The sequence below is a fragment of the Balaenoptera ricei genome, chromosome 4, assembly GCF_028023285.1.
Source record: "Balaenoptera ricei isolate mBalRic1 chromosome 4, mBalRic1.hap2, whole genome shotgun sequence".
Lineage (NCBI taxonomy): Eukaryota > Metazoa > Chordata > Mammalia > Artiodactyla > Balaenopteridae > Balaenoptera > Balaenoptera ricei.
In genome coordinates, this window is record NC_082642.1 from 143,364,301 (window position 1) to 143,387,102 (window position 22,802).

General features: G+C 36.9%; 1 protein-coding gene across 1 annotated transcript in view; it reads right to left on the bottom strand.

The window, feature by feature from the left end:
- Nucleotides 1-325: 325 nt before the first annotated feature.
- CYYR1 (cysteine and tyrosine rich 1) overlaps nt 326-22,802 on the bottom strand; it is a 105,479-nt gene continuing 83,002 nt past the window's right edge. Inside the window, 2 exon segments of the mRNA XM_059921408.1 lie at nt 326-2,755; nt 15,011-15,168. Of these exon segments, the coding sequence (XP_059777391.1) occupies nt 2,631-2,755; nt 15,011-15,168 (283 nt within the window). The 3' untranslated portion in view covers nt 326-2,630.

The following is a 22,802-nucleotide window of genomic DNA, read 5'->3' on the forward strand; positions in this document are numbered from 1 at the left end:
TTTATTTTTGGCTAATATTTATAGAACATTTTCTACATGCCAGGCACAATATGGACAATGCTATGTGTAGTCATCCAATTTTCACAAAACCTGATGAAGTCGATTCTATTATTTACATTTTCCAGAGCAGAAAGTTGAATTTTAGAGAGATGAAGTGGCCTGACTCAAATCGTCATACAGGCAGGAGACAGGATTCAAAACAAAGTTTATCTGGCTCCAGTCCCGTGTTTCCTGTACAGAAGAACGAGGCTAAATCGGCAGAGATGGAGGGTGAAACAAAATAGACGCAAGACAATTTAAAATATAACTCTTGTTATAATGGGTTATTTCATTTTATTGCTTATTATAAACACTTTGGACATAGCAAATACATTAGTTTTTAAATAACCATAATTCAAAGCTTTCACATCATATACTATTTCCCCCCAAGATGTGTCATCTATGAAAATAATCAGTGAACTCCAAAAGTCTATACTGATATTGTGCACATGTACACGATCGTGACACTAAATACAAATAGTAAAAATACTCATCTATTGTAGGTGTGTGGGTTTGTGATATGCTTTAAGGGAGGCCATAAAAAAACTCAAAGAAGAGAGATGGTGTGGATTGTAATAGCTCCTATGTGGGTCATGTTTGCAGAACATAGAAGGTATGCACAATAAACATTTATTGACAGCGAAGATGATGAGAATTCAATTTCTGCTGGACTTTTCCTCTCCATTTTTTCTTAAGTGCATTGGGAAACATCATTCTGAATGTCACAGAGGCTCTGGCACTTTGAATTGTGTAGCTACAGTGTAATTGGGTCTGATCGCACTTGCAGAAGGGAGATAAATTAAAGCATATGCACTGTTAAAATTGTGCTAAAATCTCAGTTACTAGGATGGACTGGAATGCTTGAATGCTTTCTGGCTTCATAAGCAAGAAAATCACCAGTGCCTAAAAATCAAGCAAGTCATTCCAAACAAATCTAGTTTTTAGATTTCACTGGCAGTTAGACAGTATTTCAGCCAGATCAATGTATTTGAAAGTAAAATATGCTACTTATATGAGCTACTGAGTTTCCCAACTACAGCTACTGAGTTCCTGAACTATAACTTTTGCTTTAAGACATTTCTTTTGGTTGTTTTATTCAGAAAAATCATTAGCATCATTTTGGGATTTCACTGAATTGTGCTGATGATGTTGGATTAAACATTTTAGATTTAATTGAAAAGCGACAAACAAATATAATCATCTATTCCCAATAGTTTCTCAATGTACAATTTAAAATACATGAAAGGACCCTCATAAAAACAGAAATGTTGATTAAGGTCACTTGCAGCAAAGTATGGCATATTAGAATTATTTATTAAAAACTTTTACACCTAAAGGTAGGCACTTCATAAAATATGGATTTTGGCAAAAGGCAACACAGTTTGATGTCAATATCTTACTTTACCATTAACTGTATAACTTTTTCAAGAGAATAGATTATTAAAATATTACAAGAAAAATAGAAATTTGTCTAAGCTGCATGTGAGCGGAGTTACACAGAACAGAATCCAAACTTCATTTTTCCCTCTTCTTTTTGTAAACTTTTGTATATCTTCCTGGTCGAGTTTTGAAATTTTACTCCCTGATGTAAAATCCCATGGGATTCTGGCTTCTCATCTTTTAATCTGAAATGAAGTATTTGTTGCTTGTGGAACTTGGTACAATTTTTTTTCACAGTTGGAATAACCTTTATCATAATACACTAAGTAAAATCAGATGATTTTTAGGTGGCCAGTATCTAGCACTGAAGAGTTCTTGGCTTCAAGCAGCTGTTAAGTCCTTTTGATTGTTTTAAGTCTCAAATTAGATGGATTCAACTATCTCTGTTATTTTCATTCTTGATGGCATAGAAATTCACCTCACATCTACCTAAAACATGAGCGGAGCTTTGGGGGCCCATTGAACCCATCGACCATTTAATTTAGCTCTCCCTTCTCGAGCATGTCTCTACCAGGTAGTCAGCCAGGTTCTGTTTGGAGTCTTGGTGATAGGGAGCTTCACAAAGCAATCTAGTCAATACGAAAGCTTCAGCAGCCCTTTCTTATACTAAAACCAAAGTTCTCTTCCTGTAACTTCCATCTAGTGTTTCCAACAATGTAAGGCACAGAGTAGGCTTTCAGGCATTCGATCTGCATTTGTCGATGAACAAAAAGACTGAACAATTCTAGTTCTGACTTTTAAAGCTACAGAGTATAGTTGTTTCCTTAGGTAGTCCAGGTTATCCTCTTGTCTTACATAAATCTTCTCTTTTTCAGGATCAATGTTGCAATTTCCTTCATTTGTTCCTTAAGCAACATGAATTTCCGATGTTTTGTCTATCCATTTCTCTTTTCTGAGTGTGCTTATGTTGATCGGTAGAACTCTTCAAATGTGGTCCCATTGAACCCAACATAATACCCCAGATGGGATCAGCTCTGAGTAGGGTAGAAACCCTGAATCTCTTCTCTTAGCCTGGACATTCCACTTGACATATTGTCTAACCCAAAAGGGTATTCCTTAGGGCAGTCCTTTCCTGTCTGTTTCTGAGTAGAGACATTTTATTCCGGGGGGCAAGATCTCTGATTGGCGCATATTCTGTCCTGGGAGAAGGATTACTTCCTTGAATTTCCAGGATACGGAGGGGGTGGGGAACGCTGTGCTGGGGTCGGGGAGTACGGAGGAGGCAAGTCTGCACAGTGTTCCATCTCATGGTCGTAACTGTAGGGGGGTGGTGCCACTGGAAAAGAAAAGGAGAAGGGCATCAGGCATTTAGCAATAATTGAGTGTCCACTATATTTGAGCCACTAGGCTGGGTACTTTGGGGGAGGACGTAAGTTTTGCTTTCAATAATCATAGTTTTATCAGGCTGACGACACACATGTATGAAAGGGCAAGTGCTATAAAAAATGGTGCCATTGGCTAAAGTATTTGGAATTGGTGGCTTAGGGCAAGTTTCTTGGAAAGATGATGTAGAAGGGGCAGATAGAGAAGGGGCTAAAGGATGATTCAAGTTTGAGCAAAAGCACCAAAGCAAGAGAGAACTTTTGTTCAAAGCAAAAAATACATGGAGGAGAGAAAGGGGAAAAGATGTTGAGGAATCTGATTGTATCACCATCCTTGTGGGCTTTTAAAAAATTCTAATTTAAATGGATAACTAATAAGAACCTGCTGTATAAAAAAATAAATAAAATAAAATTCAAAAAAAATTCTAATTTAATTTAATTTTTAAAATATTTCATACAATTTTATGGACTTCCCTAGCAGTCCAGTGGTTAAGACTCCGTGCTTCCAATGCAGGGGGCATGGGTTCCACCCCTGGTGAGGGAACTAAGATCCTTCATGCTGTGTGGTACAGCCAAAAAATTTTTTTTCATACAGTTTGTAAAGGTTACACTCCATTTACAGTTATTACAAAATATTGGCTATATTCCCGTGTTGTATAACATAGGGGTCGGGGAGTGGGAGGTACAAACTATTGGTTGTAAGATAGGCTACATGGGCATTGCGCTTTGAATATCACATAAGGAGTGTGTGATATGCAGGCATCAGAGATTTTTTGAATATGCTAGTGAATATGCTTTAGAAAAGTGACTCTTTCGGCAGTATGGATTCAGGTGGAGCAAAGAACAGGTGAGATGATGTAGTAGCATATGTGAGGGACGATAAGGGACTCATGGAAGTTGGGGGTGGGGATTATAGGAGCCCTTGAGCAGCTGAGTGCTTAAGTGATGACTGGGTAGGTGGAAAAGGGGTCGAGAGTAAGAAGGCGTCGAGGTATTGGGTACCTGGTACTGGACTCCTGTAACTTGGAGGGTCGTGGAGCCATTACAGAAATAAGAAAAATAAAAAAAAGGAGGACAAACAGGTTTAGAAATGAGGATGGAGAATTTAGTTTTCTAAATCTTATTTGAAAAAGTGTCTTTAATTTTTTATCGTACTATTATATGTCAGTGTGTTTTAAAATCACACTCAATACGTTTGTTATGACTATATATAGACGTCTATTTTGTAGTGCTCTCCATCCCGTCTCCAGGGTTGGAAGAGAGGTACTCCTTGAGCACTCCATGTCTTCAAGAACCAAATCACTCAGCAACACTGAGCAACCTCTCAGCAACGCCTCTGATGATTTTCCAGTAGTTGATTTATCATCAAGATCATGATTCTAGTTGGAAATTAACATGTCTTAATTGCTCACTGTGAATGTAGCCTAAACCACAAGACTAGTGTTATAATAATGCAAATAAACAGCCAAGCTTTTACTTTTAGAATGGCAGAAAAGAACAAGCAACATTTCAACAAACTTATTTCTAAAACGTCTTCTAAATTGTACTCTTACCAATAAGATTATGACAGTATTCTGTTCAATATGCATGTATAAACATAGGGCTTCACCCTATATGCAAACACAAAGTTTCTTATGAATCTCTTTATTTTAAAAAATTATTTTAAACATTAATTTGTATTGGAGTATAGTTGATTTACAGTGCTGTGTTGGTTTCTGCTGTACAGCAAAGTGAATCAGTTATCCATATACCCACTCTTTTTTAGATTCTTTTCCCATCTGCATCTCTTTAACTTGGCTCTCTCTACCAGGAGCTTGATGATTTAAACCATTTACTGATCTGCCTATACTTAGGGATGTGAAGAAGCAGAATTGAGGCACCTGACACAAGAGAAAGATGGAGACACAGAACTGGGTGGGATGTCCTCTGAGGGATGCAATGGTGAGCAAAGGCTTTGCAAGTCCCTTGTGGGCTGAGCAAGCCGAGGGCTCAGATCAGAGGACACAGATCTGTGGAGAAGGCAGCTTCTCCACGGCTGCTTTAGACCCGGGGAGGCTGGCCTATTCCAAGCTTTGTTTTCTACAGCAAAATGGAATAACTCCTGCCAGAGTCTAAACACACATTCCCTCTGCATTACGCCTACTCCTTTGCTTCATTATATCCAAGAGGACTGAGACAGAGAGATTTATAATAAACTTTATCCAAGGCAAGAAATGCGGCCTCCATGTAAAACAGGAAGTTACAGCTGGATTCCCATTGAACTGTTTCTTATAAGCATGTGGGTTCTAAGCTGTTTTTATGTTGAAGCTTTTCCTTGCCTCCCACTTGAGAAGCACACACCAGATGATTCTACAGATTGACTCTGCATCCTTCTCTGTCATGAAGCTGTGGTGTGTCTTTATGCTTCAGTAACAAAGCATTTATATTTTTCCATCTGCATAAAAACTGCTGGAGGACATTTCAGGGAGATTCCCTATGGTTTATACAGCTGCATGTTGAACACGAAAAGCTAAGATATGAAACAGTGTTCTTTCATTCATAGAGCCTTTGTATTTTGACGAGGTGATAATATAATGCTGAAGAGTGGTATCTGGAGGACTATATCCATCATGAAATAAGCACAGCACATCTTTTATAGTACCAGCTGCGGGAATACATTTCGAAATAATAATGGTGTAACTGTGGACTGTGCTATCTTTCTTTCTTACAGATAAAAATGTTTCACTAGGAAGTAAACTTTTCAGGGTATCAATTTTAGAATTCCTGATTAACCCTAAGAGGTATTGTTCTCTCTTAAAGGTCAAATCATCTTTAAAAGATACATGGATGCAGCTAGAGATATGGTGCTTTTGAAATTCTTTCATAACCAATAATTCTAATTCTCTGACTTAAGTAGGGCAAATATGTCATTTATCATGTATGTCAATGTAGTTGTGTAGAATTTTGCAAAATGTAGGGATGCTATGAAATTCATAGGAGGAAGTTAATTTTTTTTTACCCACTCAGGATAACATCTCTAAAACAAATGTAAAGGGAAGGTGCATGGTGTTATAAAAATTGTACAACATTATTTTAGAAAATGTGGAAACAGAGGAAAGTCATCCATAATTCTGTCACCACAATTTAACAAACAATATCTTTATATACTCCCTTCTAGTCACTTGTGTTTTTATATCCTTGTAGTCATGTAAAATAGTCTATGCTTTTTCACTCTGTATTGTAACAGTCTTTTTCATTCTGCTACATATTCTTCATGAACTCTATTGTTAACAGCTGTACATTATTCCACTTACCATTCACTTACTTTGAGATTAGCAATTTTTTATGATTATAAAGAGTGGAGTGACAAATGTCTTTCTACATATAGACTTTTTATTACTTTGATTTAGTTTTTTAGAATAAAATTTCCGGAATCAACTAACTGGCTATCATTTAATATTTTGGTAATTTTAATAGTGAAAAAAATTCACTATTAAAATATCCCTTAATTTTACATTTCTTTGATAGTTTTACATCTTGTTTATTATTTGTAATTCATACTGTGTGATTTTTGTTTGTTTTGGGCTGGTAATTTACAAACTGGGATCTTAATTAGAATTAAGATACAATTAAGATAACAAGATATAAATATGTATACAAAGTTATTTATATTTTCTATACCTTTCTAAAAATAACTTTGTCAAAATGATTAGCTATGGTATTTTTACCTTATTGATATCCTGAAGTTTAAAACTTGTATCTAAGAAAATATACACGGGTTCTTCATCCTTTTTATCTCTTCTGTATTGTTTCCAAGTTTAAACATTTGTCTTTCAGATATCTGGTTCATAACCAATCTAGTTTTGAGTTTTTCCATGTAAGTTTATATATTTGGTGCTTCCTTACATCTGTTATTTTACATCAGAGTTTATTTTTTCTAAGTTTTAAATTTTGATTAAGCCAAAGTATTGCCTCTTAATCCTCACTTTTCACATTGTTTTGTTATCTCTCCTTTACAGTTTGTGAAATTTTAATCACTTGTTCTGTTCCAATTACCAAGGCATATCTTTCTTTTTTACCAGAAACACCTGATTTTAATTATTATTGATTTTCAATGGTTTTACTGTCTGATAGGACAGGTGAAATTTCATGACTTATTTTTTAACATTTTTTTTAAATTTATTTTTTCAGTTGAGATACAACTGACATAACAATGTGTAAGTTCAAGGGGTACAATGTATTGATTTGATACAATTATATATCACAATATGATTACCAACTGTTAAATTAATTAAACAAGGAGGTTATTAGACTGAGGTGGCTCTAATGCCATGGTGTCTATGTAAGCAAACCAAAATCTAAGCTGCAAGTGCCTCAAAGTTATGAAATCAAAACGCTAAGGACAACCAATCACAAACAGCCAACTAGGCTTTAGGTTAAAGGAAATCAAATAATTTCCTTTTGTTGCTTCCATGCTTCCTGTGTATAAGGCAGGGCCCTCCTAACCACTTTGGGTTTGGTGCTGCCCCATTTTTGCTCAAATAAACGCTTCAAGATTTTAATATGCCTCAGTTTATCTTTTAACACATCTTAGCATTAGCTGACACTTCTATCACTCATGACTTATTTTAAAAGACAACTTCTACGAATGACCCAATTTCATTTCTTTTTATGGCTGGGTAATATTCCATTGTATATATGTACCACATCTTCTTTATCCATTCATCTGTCGATGGACATTTAGGTTGATTCCATGTCCTGGCTATTGTAAATAGTGCTGCAGTGAACATTGGGGTGCATGTATCTTTTGGAATTATGGTTTTCTCAGGGTATATGCCCAGTAGTGGGATTGCTGGGTCATATGATAGTTTTATTTTTAGTTTTTTAAGGAACCTGATGTGGATGAACCTAGAGTCTGTCATACAGAGTGAAGTTAAGTCAGAAAGAGAAAAACAAATATCGTACACTAACGCATATATGTGGAATCTAGAAAAATGGTACAGACGAACCTATTTGCAGGGCAGTAATAGAGACGTAGATGTAGAGAACGGACATGTGGACAGGGGGAGGAAGGGGAGGGTGGGATGAATTGGGAGATTAGGTTTGACATAAATACACTACCATGTGTAAAATAGATAGCTAGTGGGAACCTGCTGTATAGCACAGGGAGCTCAGCTCGGTGCTCTGTGATGACCTAGATGGGTGGGATCGGGGACTGGGGAGGGAGGTCCAAGCGGGAGGGGATGTGTGTATGCGTATGGTTGATTCACTTCGCTGTGCGGCAGAAACTAACACAACATTGTAAAGCAATTATACTCCAAAAAAAAAAAAAAAAGAAAGGACAATTTCTAACATTATTACTAGGAGCAAACCTTCTCCTCACCCTCCCCCAAACCCCACTAGTCACGATTCACCTGAACCCCACTCAGAGCAGAGGCCCACAGAGCTCCTGGCAGGCCCTCCACTGCCTGCTCCTCACCACACAACACAGCGCTGCCCGTCTCTTCCTCTACAATGGCCCGAGATGCACCTCCGGAAAGGGTGACATCATTAGAACCTAGCGTCCCCCTTCCTCTCAGATAACATCAGGACACGTCCTGTCACGTTTACATCCCTCTGTCAGCGTGAGAAAGACAAGCTCCTAGAGCACCCTTCAGTGTAGATCTTTAGCTCTGGAAGGCTTTACATATCTAATCTAATTAATTTTCCCAACTTTCCCCACCCCCTTCACTGTGCTCAGTGGAACACAAAGTCTGTCATCAGAAAAGCCCTTTGTACCCTCACCCTCTTTTCATCCCTTTACGTGTTACCCCAGCTCGGAATATAAGGAAGTTCTCCTCCAATTGTGTCTGTTTTCTCAGAGAAGTAACATCGGCTGAGAAATTATCTGCTGAGAGAGAGAAAGGCTGAGGATTTTTTTCGAGTTTTGAGAAGAGAGAAGAATACATGAGACAGTTATCTCAGGGAGTGAAAGGGAACATTTGCTTCACCTTTCTAATTTAATTAAAATCTGGTTTTCCATGAGTGGACAGCTTCCTCTGCAGCACTATTAAATCAGAGCTATCCTTTTTCTCCCACATCCTACATTTTATGGGACCAGGAGGTATGCAGGCTGTTCCCTGTGATTCAGCCATTTTTAAACAACTAATTTCCCTCCTTAAAAACCTGAGCTTGAAGTCTGTAAGTCTGTTTCTGTTTTGTAAATAAGTTTATTTGTATCATTTCTTTTTAGATTCCACATATCAGCGATATCATATGATATTTCTCTTTCTCTGACTTACTTCAATCAGTACGACAATCTCTAAGTCCATCCAAAAGAACTTATGGTTACCAGGGGGGAAGGGTGGGGGGAAGGGATAGACAGGGGGTTTGGGATTGACATGTACACACTGCTATATCTAAAATAGATAACCAACAAGGACCTACTGTATAGCACAGGGAAATCTGCTCAGTATTCTGTAACAACCTAAATGGGAAAAGAATTTGAAAAAGAATAGATACATGTATATGTATAACTGAATCACTTTGCTGTACACCTGAAACTAACACATTGTTAACCAGCTGTACTCCAATATAAAATTAAAAGTTAAAAACAAAAACAAAAACCTGAGCTTTTTTGTAGCATATGCCATGAGATTCTGCTACTTTCTCCTCCTCCTTGTTATCAATATCTATGGTTCTCTCTACCCCCAAATCTCACTTACTGCAGTTTTAGTATCAAGCGCATTACTCTTCTCTGCATCACGACTTCTGTTATCATTCTAGGTGACTTCAACATCCACTTGCTGAAATAAATTTCTAGCTCCAAGATGGAGCCACTCCTGCCTGGGTTGCCACATCAGCAAACTGAAGCTTAGGTAACTTTCACGTCATTGAAAAGCTCCGCTTGATGAGAAACTCAGTATATCCAGTCAACTAATCCCCAAACGCCAAGCCAACTCTGGGCTCTATACTTAACTTCCTGGTTCCTTCTCACCCCAAACAAGGCTGCCTCCGTGGCCCCAGCCAATCAGATAGTTTCTATTTTTCTCTTCTTCGTTCTTTATTCTTCACCTTATAAAAGCTTCCTGCCTTCTGTCCATTTTACTGTTCTCCCCATGAAGACTTTTTGATTCATGAAGCTTGCATCACCTAAATTGTCTTCTTTAATCCGTTTTTAACACATGTAACCCTGCCTCTCAGTCCTTTGGGCCTTTTGCCTTCAAAAATCTGTTTCTCACCCTTACTGCAACCAATTATGGTACCATTTTGTAAATATGACCACCCACTTATCTTTCTAGAATATACATCCCAATACATCTTGGACCTCACCTGGATTTCTGATTTACTGAGGGCATTAAAAAAATTAATTTAAACTGATGTCACCTCTTTCCTGTCTTCATGTCTTTCTTCATTCAGCTTAGATTTATGGTCCATCACAAAAATTATTCCTGTGCATCTATCATCAACTTTCTCATCTCTTTCTCTCCCCATTGCTTGCCAAAGCTCCAGTCCAGCATTTTGGCTACCCCAGATCTGTATCTAGGAGCTTAATATGCTTAGAGCAAAATGCACGGTCATGCTGACTCATCTCAGTTCAAATGCATGACCATATTCTTAAGTGTGGAGGCCCTTGGCATTACTTGGAAATTGCGCATTAGGCATTTCACCGCCCCTCCACTCTCTGAGATTACCGTTTCATGCTTTTTTCTTTCTCCTTAGCTACAAACACCTCCTCAAGCCACTTGCAGTGTAAGACTTGCTTCTTAGTTCACTAAGAAAATAGATACAATCAGAAGAGACCATCCTCATATCACCAAATCCTTTGAGTGCATGAGTCTTTTCATGTTCAGTATATATACTAATATGGTTGCCCTCAATTGTGAATTCAATGATGCAAATGGAGTTTGGATTCCTTTTTTTTTTCTTAATAAATTTATTTATTTATTTTTGGCTGTGTTGGGTCTTCGTTGCTGCACGCAGGCTTTCTCTAGTTGTGGTGAGCGGGGGCTACTCTTTGTTGTGGTGCACGGGCTTTTCATTGCAGTGGCTTCTCTTGTTGCAGAGCACGGACTCTAGGTGTGTGGGCTTCAGTAGTTGTGGCGTGCGGCTTCGGTAGTTGTGGCTCGCAGGCTGTAGAGCACAGGCTCAGTAGTTGTGGTGCATGGGCTTAGTTGCTCCACAGCATGTGGGATCTTCCCGGCCCAGGGCTTGAACCCGTGTCCCCTGCATTGACAGGTGGATTCTTAACTACTGAGCCACCAGGGAAGCCCCGTAGTTTCTTAATGAAATATTTCCAAGAGATTTTAAAGAATACAAGCCAGCTATTGTATAGAATGTTCCTCAGCTTGGGTTTGTCAGATAATTTCTCATGTTAAGATTCAGGCTATGAGCTTCCGGCCAGAACACTACACATGTGAAATTGTACGATCTTCAAAGTAACACCCAAAGGTGCAAGATGTACATCTGTCCCTCTTTGTTGATATTAATTTTTACTTCCTCGTCAAGATGTTGTCTGGTTTCTCCACTATGTAGTTACTATTATTCTCCTTGTAACTAATGAGAAATCTGGAGGTAGACAGGTTGAGAGTATGCAAATATCCTGCTCCTCAGCAACGTGTCCCCCAGATTTAGCATCAATTGATGAATCTTGTTCTAAATTTTTCTTATGATGGTTTTAAAAGATGATTTTCTTCCAGTTCCACAACTTCTTTCTACATGCATCTTTTGGCATTTTTCTGTTACCAAGAAACTCAGATCCTTCTTCATTGTTTATCTATCTAGCTAGCTAGCTAGCTATCTAAATTCATCATCATCATCGTCATCATCTATCTGTCTATTTGTCTATCATCTATCAATCAATCATCTACCTACCTACCTACCTACGATTAGGGACTCAATAATGTACTTCATGGCATTTGATTTTTATATCTTTGCCAGGCCTTTTCTTCTGTTCTTTCTGCGTTATTTTCCTTCAGATGTGTGTCATCCAAACCCATTTTTAAAAAAGAGTTAATATAATCACTGTCTTTTGTTTATACTGAAGTTCTGGAAAGTAGGGGAAACGTAAGTCTTGACAAATAATTCTTGTTTTCACACTGATGGTTTTAAAAATAGTTGTCATTAAACAGGACACAGTTCATGCCACCCAACATGGCAGGAGTAAAAAACTATTTCAAATGGTCACTGTCCAACAATAAGCTGGGTGTGGCAGATTACCTGTACTTGGTAATCTCCTCCCAGTGCAGAGTAATGTTCGCTGTAGGGTTCCCCACTGAGTGCTTTCACCAAGGGATGAGATAACCTTGACTAAATTATTTTCTACCCATTTATGTGGCCTTCAGGCTGTAGGACTATTCAATAACTTGAGTGATTATTCAGTTAGCACAGGGTTAATTAATTAATGTGGGTAAAATTATTTTTTATTTCCATAGATGAAAGATTTTGAAAAGCAGTGAGTACTACTCTGTGTTGTTTCCTGATCCTTTAAGTAAAAGCTTAATTAGGGACTTTGAGAAGGAAATGAGAAATAATCAAGCAAATCATGTTTTCAACGACCTAGTCTTTTGCAGTGAAAATGTTTCCACCATAAGGTTTATGATGTTTTTTGCATTATTCAGTTCCCAGAACAATGCATTTACTGAAAATGCAACATGGTGCTGTGATCTGCCAGTATAAATAATGCTACTAGAATAAAGTTTTTGAAAACCTGTTTCCATGCATGAAATAGAAACCTCAGACCCCAGAAAACACAAGACAACACATTAAAATATTTTGCATTTTCTAGTCTAGTTTTATAAAAAATATTTTAAAAATTAATTTTAACTACATTTTTTGATCAAGAAAAGTGAATCTGGAGCATTATGTACAGAGTGCTTCTCCTCACCTTCTCTCCAATTAATGCCTCTGTCAGACTCTCCTCTTCTTCTCTTGGGTTATGGATTGGCCAGGTGAAAATAAGGAGATGTGAAGAATAAAAAATAACTCCCCCTATTTTTTCCTTATACCATAGTTTTAACATTGTTATACTAACCCTAACGATATTCTTATAAGTTGGAAAGATTCAAAATAGTGAATTGCTTTTGTAGTGAGTAAAAGCTATACATTTCAGGGTGGAATTGAAGGTAAAATTTCTAGGCATTGATATAATTAAATCAGATTTTGTCATGATATTCATTCGTTCAGCCATGTCTGCTGAGTGCCCGTTACATGCCAGTTCCAGTCTTGTATGCTTAGGATTGAGTGGTGAATAAAATTGACAACAATCCCTGCCTCATGGAGCTAATGTTCCAGAAAGAGGGGATAGACAATAAATAATAAACTTAACCATTAGGTGAACAATGTGGTATCTTAGAAGATTAAAAGAAGCACTCTGGACATAAAGTAGAATAAGGAGGATTGGGGTGCTATGGGGGAGGGACACTTTACAATCTTAAGTAGGGTGATCAGGGAAGGCCTCATTCAGAAAGTGACCTTTGACAAAGACTTGAATTAAGTGAGGGAGTCAGTGTTCTAGGCAAACCTAGATAGGAGTGTGCCCTGTATGTTCACAGCACAGCAAGGAAAAAGTATGAGTGGAGCCAGGTGGCAAGAGGGTGAGTAGAAGGAAGTGAGGTCAGAGAAATAAAAAAGAAGAGCCAATTCATGCATTGCCTTGCAGGCCTTGGTAAAGAATTGGTCTTGTACTTTGGATAAAATGAGAAACCACTGGCTTTAAGTCTTCCCCTGGGGGAAATGGGGAGCCACTGGAAAATTTTGAGCAGAGAAGTGATATGATTTGACATTTAAGCATCTTAAATGTGTTCAGTTTGCTACTGTGTTTGGAATAGACCCCTGGGAGGCACGAGTGGATGCTGGCAGAGCAGTTAGGATGTTTTCACAGGAATGAGTAGGAGAGCTGATGGTGGCTCCCACCAGAGAAGGAATGGTGAGAAGTAGTCAGATACTCTTATATTTGGAAGATGGAGCTGAGAAGTGTTCCTGTTAGATTGCATGTAGATGTCAGGGAAAGAGAGGAGTCCAGGAGGATGCCAAGGTCTTTGGCCTGAGCTGCTGGGAGGCTGGAGATGCCATCAACTGAGATGGTAAATGGTGAGTGGAGGAGGCTTTGGGGGGATGATCAGAAGTACAGCTTTAGACACGTTAAATTTGAGATATATCAATTAGACATCCAAGTGGAGATGTTCAACAGGCAGTGGGATCAAATGAGTCTGAAATTCAGGAAAGAGGTCTGGAAAGGAGATATATAACTTTAGAAGGCATTTAGCATATAAATGGTACTTAATACCATGAGGCCAAATGATAGAACCAAAGAAGTAAGCATTGATACAGGATAGAAGAAGACACAGGGGTGAGCCTTGAAGCACTCTAGCATGGAGATATTGGAGAAGAGGGAGAATGGACAAAAGAGGACAGGGGAAACGATCATGCTCACAGTCATCTGAAATTTGCTCCCTCAAGCTGAAGATGATAGGGAAAGAGTTAAGAGAGGAGAGACGTTACTAGGGAATTGATACTCAGGGCAGACTGGATGTAGAAGCTACCTTATTCCTTTCCTATAGGGACTGAGAGAGAGGACATGAGTATGGATAGAAAATTATCTTCCTAAGGATTTGTTAAATTTAGAACTTGACTCTTTTTTATATATCAAATTATATATATACAGATTGACTTAAAAATGCTATTGAAATCAAGGCAAAACGCAGCACTTTGTTTACGTGTTCAATATATTTATATGTGGAACTTATAGTAAATTCTCAAGAAATACTTGTCAAATTATTAATAAATTACCTTTTTGCTGATAATTTTAATATTATATTAAGACTGTTTTCTTTGCATAAGGAGGACACATAAAAACTTTCTTCAATACTTTTTCTCAAGACATACCTACCTATTGAATCAGATGCCAGTTAATTCAGCCATGTAACTTATTCTTTCTCTATAATTATTTGTCAGAACTCACCAGCAAATAGACACAGTGGGTGTGAATTGTCTATTTCTCTTAACTATGGCTGATTGGCAACTGTAGTCAATAAGACAACCACTGAAAATATGAATGTATTCAAATAGGAGGTAGATTTTATTATGTGGATCTAAGTAATCTCCATTGAAAGTTAGAGCTTCAATCTACATTAATTTCGAAATATCCTGCATACTTGGAGATTATTCCAGTGAGAGTCTTCTACCCCAGGAGTACAGCATAACTAACAAATCTGACTCTTCCTTCAGAAAGAGTAAGCAGTTTTGCTTACCAGGGTAGGAGGAGATGGCATTGATGTGGGTGGTCCTGATGACACCCACCCGCGTCCCACGGTTGTTTTTCATGCACATGCAGATACATATGGCAATTCCAGCAATGACCCCCATGATGAATACGATTCCAAATACTATGCCAGCAATTGCTGTGCCCCTAAAAAGGAAAAGCGAAAGTACATTTATTGAAAAGCCTCATAAAGATTCTTCAGCCTTTCAACTATAGTTCCATGACTACATGAGAAGTGCCCCTTTAAACATGTTCTTAAGGATAATGTTAAAAAAGACTCATGTTTTTCAGTTCTTGAAACCATTCCATAAGTTAATAATTTCCTTTGCAGCATTTTCTCTGTTTCTCTTTCTGAAAGCCTATTCTGAAATAAACCTCTGAGGCTCCTGGATAACTTCTCAGATTTTTCCTGTCTCTGTTTTCTTGAACTACTTTCCGGGGAATTTCATTGACTTTATCTTCCAAACTTTTATTGAACTTTTAAATTTCAGCTATCATATTTTTAACTTCCACGTGCTCTATCTTATCCTTTATTGCAACATCTGTTTTATAGTGTCCTTTTTTTGCTTTTATGGATGTAATTTCTTCTATTAATCTCTAACAGTACTCATGACATATTCTTTGAAACTGTCTGTTTTTTGTGTTTCCTCTGTCCTGTCTAGGCTCCTTCTTATCGATTGTTTACTTTGATCTGTTTCATGTTTGACATTTTCCTTAAATGTCTGGTGATCCCTGAATCTATTCCTATGTAATAAGCTGCTATTTAGTAATAGCTGGTTGGGAGTTAAGTGTGCAAAGCTAGTATTGGACAGGTGAACGAACCCTGCAGTAAAGGATCAACTGAGGCCAGTTCGCATAGTTTTGTTTTTCTCTGTAGCTGTTCATTTTACTCCTTAAAAGAATCCTCCAGTTTCATACTTGGGGAATCTGAACTGGGCGGCCAGTTTCCTGGAGCCTGGGGTTTTATCCATAAGGGTATGGACTTTCACAAAATCCTCCTGCTTTCAGCTCAGAGAGTCAGTCTCATTCTGCTATGACAGAGGAGGCTTTCAGGTTAAGTCTTCAGTAACAAAATCTTTGTGGTTTAAAAGCATGACTTCTAAAGCCAGACTGCCATGGTTCCAACTGTAGCTGGGTAACCTCGGGCAAGTTGCTCAATGCCCCAGTTTGCTTCTAATGAAATAAAGGTCAGCTTGGTTCTTATCTGACTCTCCTCCCAAATTTAATGTTATGAAATAACTGTGCTCCTAGATTCATTTGCCACATAAATAAGTTCCTATTCTCAAGTGCTATATGAACATCTATCCTGTACTTTTCTAGGACGGGTTCATAGCTCTCATCCCAAGCCCTTGGGACTAGATGTGTCTCGTAAGTCAGGAATGTTCAGATTTTGAAAAGGGAACATGCATATACTGTATATTATATGATATTCCCAGGGCCAGCATCCTGAGCATAACACATGTACATTTCTGCAGTAAAGGTAGGAATATTAACTCTCGTGTATTACATAGAAGCTATAATAAAAGCCCCAGGTTCGTTCAGATTCAGTCTTGCCACCAATTGAGTTGTATAAAACCTTTACTTTTCAGAGTTTTTGAGGACTTCAGAATTGCAGATAAGGGACTGTGGACGTATATTTATACTGTTCAGAAGAGATCGTCTCTCTCTGACTTTTCCCTACTCATTTAAAAAAACAGAATACCATTATGCATTCCAATAGACTCCTTTAAAATATACCCACATGCATTTTAACTTTGTTAGTAAATTATGAAAGTAGAACGTGAGACATATTTGGATGGGCTGCTATTAGCAATTAAAGAATGGCAGAGTCTAGCAGTTCAATAAATATGTCTTTACAAGAAAAAAGATTTATCAAAGGTGATAACTTGAAATTAAAAAAAACTAAAAGTAATCTGGAAACTTCTTTTTTTATTGTAATTTTCAGGTCTAAATAAGACTAAATTGGAGGATTTAATTTATGTTCCAGAAATAATCAATGGTCTAATTATTCAGGTGTAGAGTTTCCAAAGTATGTGTTATGGAAGCTATCAACTTGGGACATATTTATATTCATTAATTCCTTTTTAAATAGAGAAAAGTAAAAAATCAGTCACATTTTGTTTTCTTGTTGGTGGCTTCAGCAAAAGTGCCTGCCCTTGAGGTCAATAATGAGGTTGCAACTAATGTGTTAAATGAGGTTTTTGATTAAATCATGATTTTCGTGTCCTTGATCCTTTGATACCCATTAGCAATTGTAAATTAGTTATTTAAGACATGGCAAGTATAAAATTTATAGCATTATTTAGTCTGTTATTAATTTAAAAAATAAGCAGTCACCTTCCAGTATATAAATAATTTGGTTTAGTCAACTGTTGGAAAGAGAGAAGCTATTAAGTTGAGAAATTTGGCATCATAAAATCCTTGAAAAGATTTATTTAGGGAATGTATTCTTTTTTTGAAAGAATGCATTACAAGGTTTGCACATTTTCTCTTCTCTAAACCTCTATTTCAAAATAATTATAGATTCAGAGAGGTCCTGTGTATCCTTCACCCAGTTTCCCCCAATGGTTACATCTTAGGTAACTAAAGTACAACATTAAAACCAGGAAATTGGCATTGGTATAAAGTGTGTGTACAGTTCTATGTCATTTTAACACGTGCATAGATCCATGCAACCAGTTCAGCAAGCAAGGTACTATACCATCACCCCAAAATATTTCCCTGGGCTCCTCCTTTACAGTCATATCCAACCTCCACCACCATCAATAACCCCTGACACCATTCATCTGTTCTCCATTTCTATAATTTTGTCATTTCAAGAATGTTATACAAATGGAATCACATAGTACATGACTTTCTGAAATGCTCTTTTTTCACTCAGCATTATGTCCTTGGAAGCCATACTGGCTTTTCTGTATAGCAATACATTCCTTTTTATTACTGTGTAGTATTCCATGGTATAGATATAACACAGTTTGTTTAACCATTACTTCTTATAGGACATTCTGTTTACTTCCAGTTTTGGCTTTTCCATTTATAAAGCTGCCATGAACAATCTTGTACTGGTTTTTATGTGGACATAAATATTCATTTCTCTGGAATAATTGTCCAGGAGTAGGATTGCTAGGATATATAAGCATATGTTCTATTTTAAAAGAAATTGCCAAACTATTTTCCAGAGTGACTGTACTATTTTACATTCCTACCAGCAGTATAGGAGAGATCCAGTTTCTATACATCCTTGCCAGCATTTGATATTGTCATTATTTTTTATTTTAGCTGTTTTAATGGGTGTACAGTGCTTTCTCTTTGTAATATTAATTTACATTTCCCTTAAGCTAGTGAACATTTTTTCATGAACTGATTTGCCATTTATATGTCTTCTTCAGTGAAATGTTTCATATCTTTTACTCATGTTCTAATTGAATTATTTGTGTTTTTACTGTTGAACTTTTGAGAGTTCTTTGTAAATTCTAGATATGAGATTCCCTTATCAGATAAGTAGTTTGTAAATATTTTCTCCCAGCCTGTAGCTTGTCTTTTCGTCCTCTTAACAGTCTTTTGCAAGAGTAAAAGTTTTTCATTTTAATGAAGTCCAACTTATCAATATTTTCTTTTATGAACTGTGCTTTTGTTGTCATGTCTAAGAACTCTTCACCAACCCCTAGTTACTGAAGGTTTTCTCCTATGTTTCCCTCTAAAAGATTTATAGTTTTATGTTTGACATTTAAATCTATCATCCATTTTGACTTAATTTTGTGTATGGTGTCAGGTTTAGATCGAGTTTCATTTATTTTGCCCATTGATAGCCAATTGCTCTGGCACATTTATTGAAGACACTATCCTTCTTTCATTGCACTGCTTTTGCACCTTTGTCAAAAATAAGTTGGCCATGCTGTCTGGGAGTATTTTTGGGTTCTGTATATTTTCTTGTTGTTGGATAGGGTGTTTTATAAATGTTGAGTAGATTCTGTTGGTTGATGATATTGTTCAGTTCTTCTATATCCTGTTGATTTTCTATCTAGTTTTACTAATTGTTGGTGAGGGATGCTGAAGTTTCCAACTATAATTTTGGATTTGTTTGTTATTTCTTTCAGTTCTATCAGTTTTGTTCCATATATTTTGCAGCTTGTCTGTTCTGTCTAGGCTCCGCACTTGACCTGTGCTGATAGACGTTGGGATGAGGATGTATTTTTTTTTTTTTTCTTATGGTGTTGGGTTATAGTCAAATTAGTTAAATTGTTACTTTCTCAAAGTTTTCTGTTTTGCTAGGCTGTCTCTTTCTGGGGACTTTGGCTGCAGAGATCAGGCCTTTGTTGGGGTTTTCACTGTCTGCTCCTATTGGTGTTTATGGGTTGCCAGCTTCTTTATCTACAAACCTGGGAGAAATGAGGCAAAAAGAAAACCCAGGGAGCTCACTGTCATGTTGTTCTTCAGCCCACGAAGTTCCTAGCTGCTCTGCCTTCTTCTCTTCACCTTTCAGAATTTTCTTGTTTGTTTTATATATAATATTTAGGGTTTTAAACTTGTACACAGAGGGAGGAATAGGGAAATGTACGTCTACTCTGAAAAAATAAAATATTGCAATAAATGGTATTGTTTAAAATTGTAAAGTGATTTTTTAAAGCATAATATAAAAACAGTTTTATAGAAGAGATGAAAAATGTGATGAATATCCTTAAAAACATAGTTGGGTTTTTAGGGAAAAACATTGCCATTGATCTACATATATATAGCTCCTCTGATTTTGAACCTTTTCCTATACATATTAAAAGCACTCAAAAATCTTTAATAAATACACAAATTAAGCTAACCTTACCCACAATTATTAAACTGTTAGGAACTATCATCACCCACAAAATTCTTTCTCTGTAATGAAAGTATTTCCTAAAGGCATGTGTTAATTCCCTATTCAAATGAAACCTGAAACGGCATTTTTCTTGGAAGAAGAACGAAATATAACTTCTTTTTGATGTTGTTAATTCTTTTTTTTTTTTTTTTAAATCCTGGTTTCTTTCTTTTTTTTTTTTTTTTTTAATATTTTATTTATTTATTTATTTATGGCTGTGTTGGGTCTTCGTTTCTGTGCGAGGGCTTTCTCCAGTTGCGGCAAGTGGGGGCCATTCTTCATCGCGGTGCGCGGGCCTCTCACTATCGCAGCCTCTCTTGTTGCGGAGCACAGGCTCCAGACGCGCAGGCTCAGTAGCTGTGGCTCACGGGCTTAGTCGCTCCGCGGCATGTGGGATCTTCCCAGACCAGGGCTCGAACCCGTGTCCCCTGCATTGGCAGGCAGATTCTCAACCACTGCGCCACCAGGGAAGCCCAATTCTTTCTTTTTTAACTGCTGATATTTTGGACTATAAAGCATAATTCCTGTAAATGTATACGCAAAGAGAAATTTCTGTTTTCAGGAGGCTACTGCAACACCTTTTATGAATTCTACAATTTCACAAGTAATTATCTTTTCGTGCCTTTAATAATTTTGTGTGAGCTCAGTTCTAAACAAAAGCATTTAGTTTTTTGGTTACATACAAGAATCACCAGACAAAAAATCCAAGGTTATATAAACAAATTATTCTTTTAAACTATCCATTATAATTATTTATTATAGTGAATGACTTTTTTTGGTCAATTTTTAGTCCAAGGGTAGGCAATCTATGGCCATGGGCCAAATGGGGCCCACAAGTTGTTTCAGTAAATAAGGTTTAATCAGAACAAAGCCAAACACATTTGTTTACCTGTTGTTTGACCGCTTTGGTGCTATAATGTCAAAGATGAATAGTTGTGACAGAGACCACATGGTCACAAAGCCTAAAATATTTACCATCTTGCTCTTTGTAGAAAAAGTACTGAAATCTGATTTATTTCACTTGTGAAAAAATTAATGCTGCCTTTCCCTAGATGACGTTTTCTAAAATATTACGTCAATAATGATATTGTAACAAAGCAAGTGGTAGCACAGGCCAGACAATTTGTACTGAAAAATCTAACATTTAATGGTATTTGGAAGCTCTTTTAATTCCATTAATGAGAAACTCACAAGAGTTACAAGGTCTGAATATTCTTTTGATTGCCACTACTAATATTGTTTACTCTAGTACATTTCTGATGCTATTTCAATACAAAACTTACTCATGTTTTGTGGTATAATGAAAAATAAATATTTAGTCTTTGCCCCAAGATCCTGGCACAAAGCTTTTAAAACCCTTAGAATCTCTGAAGTGATTAAAGTGTCTTTTGTATGCTAATGAGATGACTGGTGTTTGGGGGCCCCTAGATAACTTTAACAGGGGGACTGGTCTCCAGAAAGACCAAAGCATAATTAGAGGGTTGGAACTTTCAGTCCCACTTCTGACCTCCAGAGATTGGGGCAGGGCTGGAGGCTGAGTTAATCAACAATGGTCAGTGAGTTAATCAACAATGGTCAGTGATTTAATCAATCGTGCCTACACAAGGATACCGCCATAACAACCTCTACATGATGGGGTTCAGAGAACTTACAGGTTGATGGACACATCATGGTGCCAGGAGAGTGGAGCACCTGGAGAGGGCATAGCAGGTCTGAAAGCTCCATGGCCCTCCCCACATACATTGCCTTATGTATCGCTTCTACTTGACTGTTCCTGAGTTGTATCCTTTATAATCTAACTGGTAATAGTAAGTAAAGCATTTTTCTGAGTCCTATGAGTTATTCTAACAATTAGTCAAACTTGAAGGAAGGGGTAGGGGGGATCCCTGACTTTGTAGTCAAGTTGCATGGATGTGTGTATAACCTGGGGACTCAATACTTGTGACTGGCATCCTAAATAAGGGCAGTCTTATGGGACCGAACCGTTACACCTGTGGAGTCTGACACTCTCTCCAGGTAGTGTGCGTCAGAATTAAATTGAACTGTAGGACACCCAGCTGATATGAGAATTGGTTGGTGTCAAGAGGAAAGACACCCCACAGGCTTTCTTCTCTGTTCTCCAAAAATCTTTGTGGACACATCTAAGTATCAGTGTGTATTGTTTAGCTCCATGGATGGTTTTTGACCATTTGCAGATAATAAAAAAATTTTGAACAAAATTATGGATTGAAATGTGTACCAAAATGAGACTTTATAATCAAGATATTAAATGTACTTGTAGTGGCTTTAATATACTATGAAACCGGGGTTTATAACAAGGCTCAGAGACAATATATTTCATTCTATAAATAGCTTTTCATAAGTAAAAAAGATTCTGATAATGTTGAAATTGTTACAATAATATTTACAACACATTTTAACCTTGGTACTGCTATACAGCAACCTAAAAATACAGATACCTTGACATGATTTTACTATTAATTGATGTTTAACGTAAAGAGTAAGTATGCAAAGAATGCCATTAGATTATTCCTCTTCTTTCTCTGACATGACCAATCTACAAATGCATTTTATACAAAGGACTTATGAATATTCCATGCAATAATTTAATAACATGTCTCTATTAAATAGGAAAAAAAGGCCACAGAGATATTTGATGCCTACATAAGATGCAGGAAGAATTATAGAATATTTCCATTAGGAGAAACTTTTCAAATGAACATAAGAGTTTTTAAGAAGTACATTAAGTGAGAAAACTTTTAGAAAGAGTTTTCTGGAATAACTGCCTACAATTTCAAAAGAATAAACTTAAAATGAGTTCATTTACTATTAGAATGAAAAATAAGGCATAAATGCAGCAAAAGCATTTTATCTTTCTATTAAAGAGGAAATATTAAATAATCCCATATATTTATAATCATAAGTGATTAAT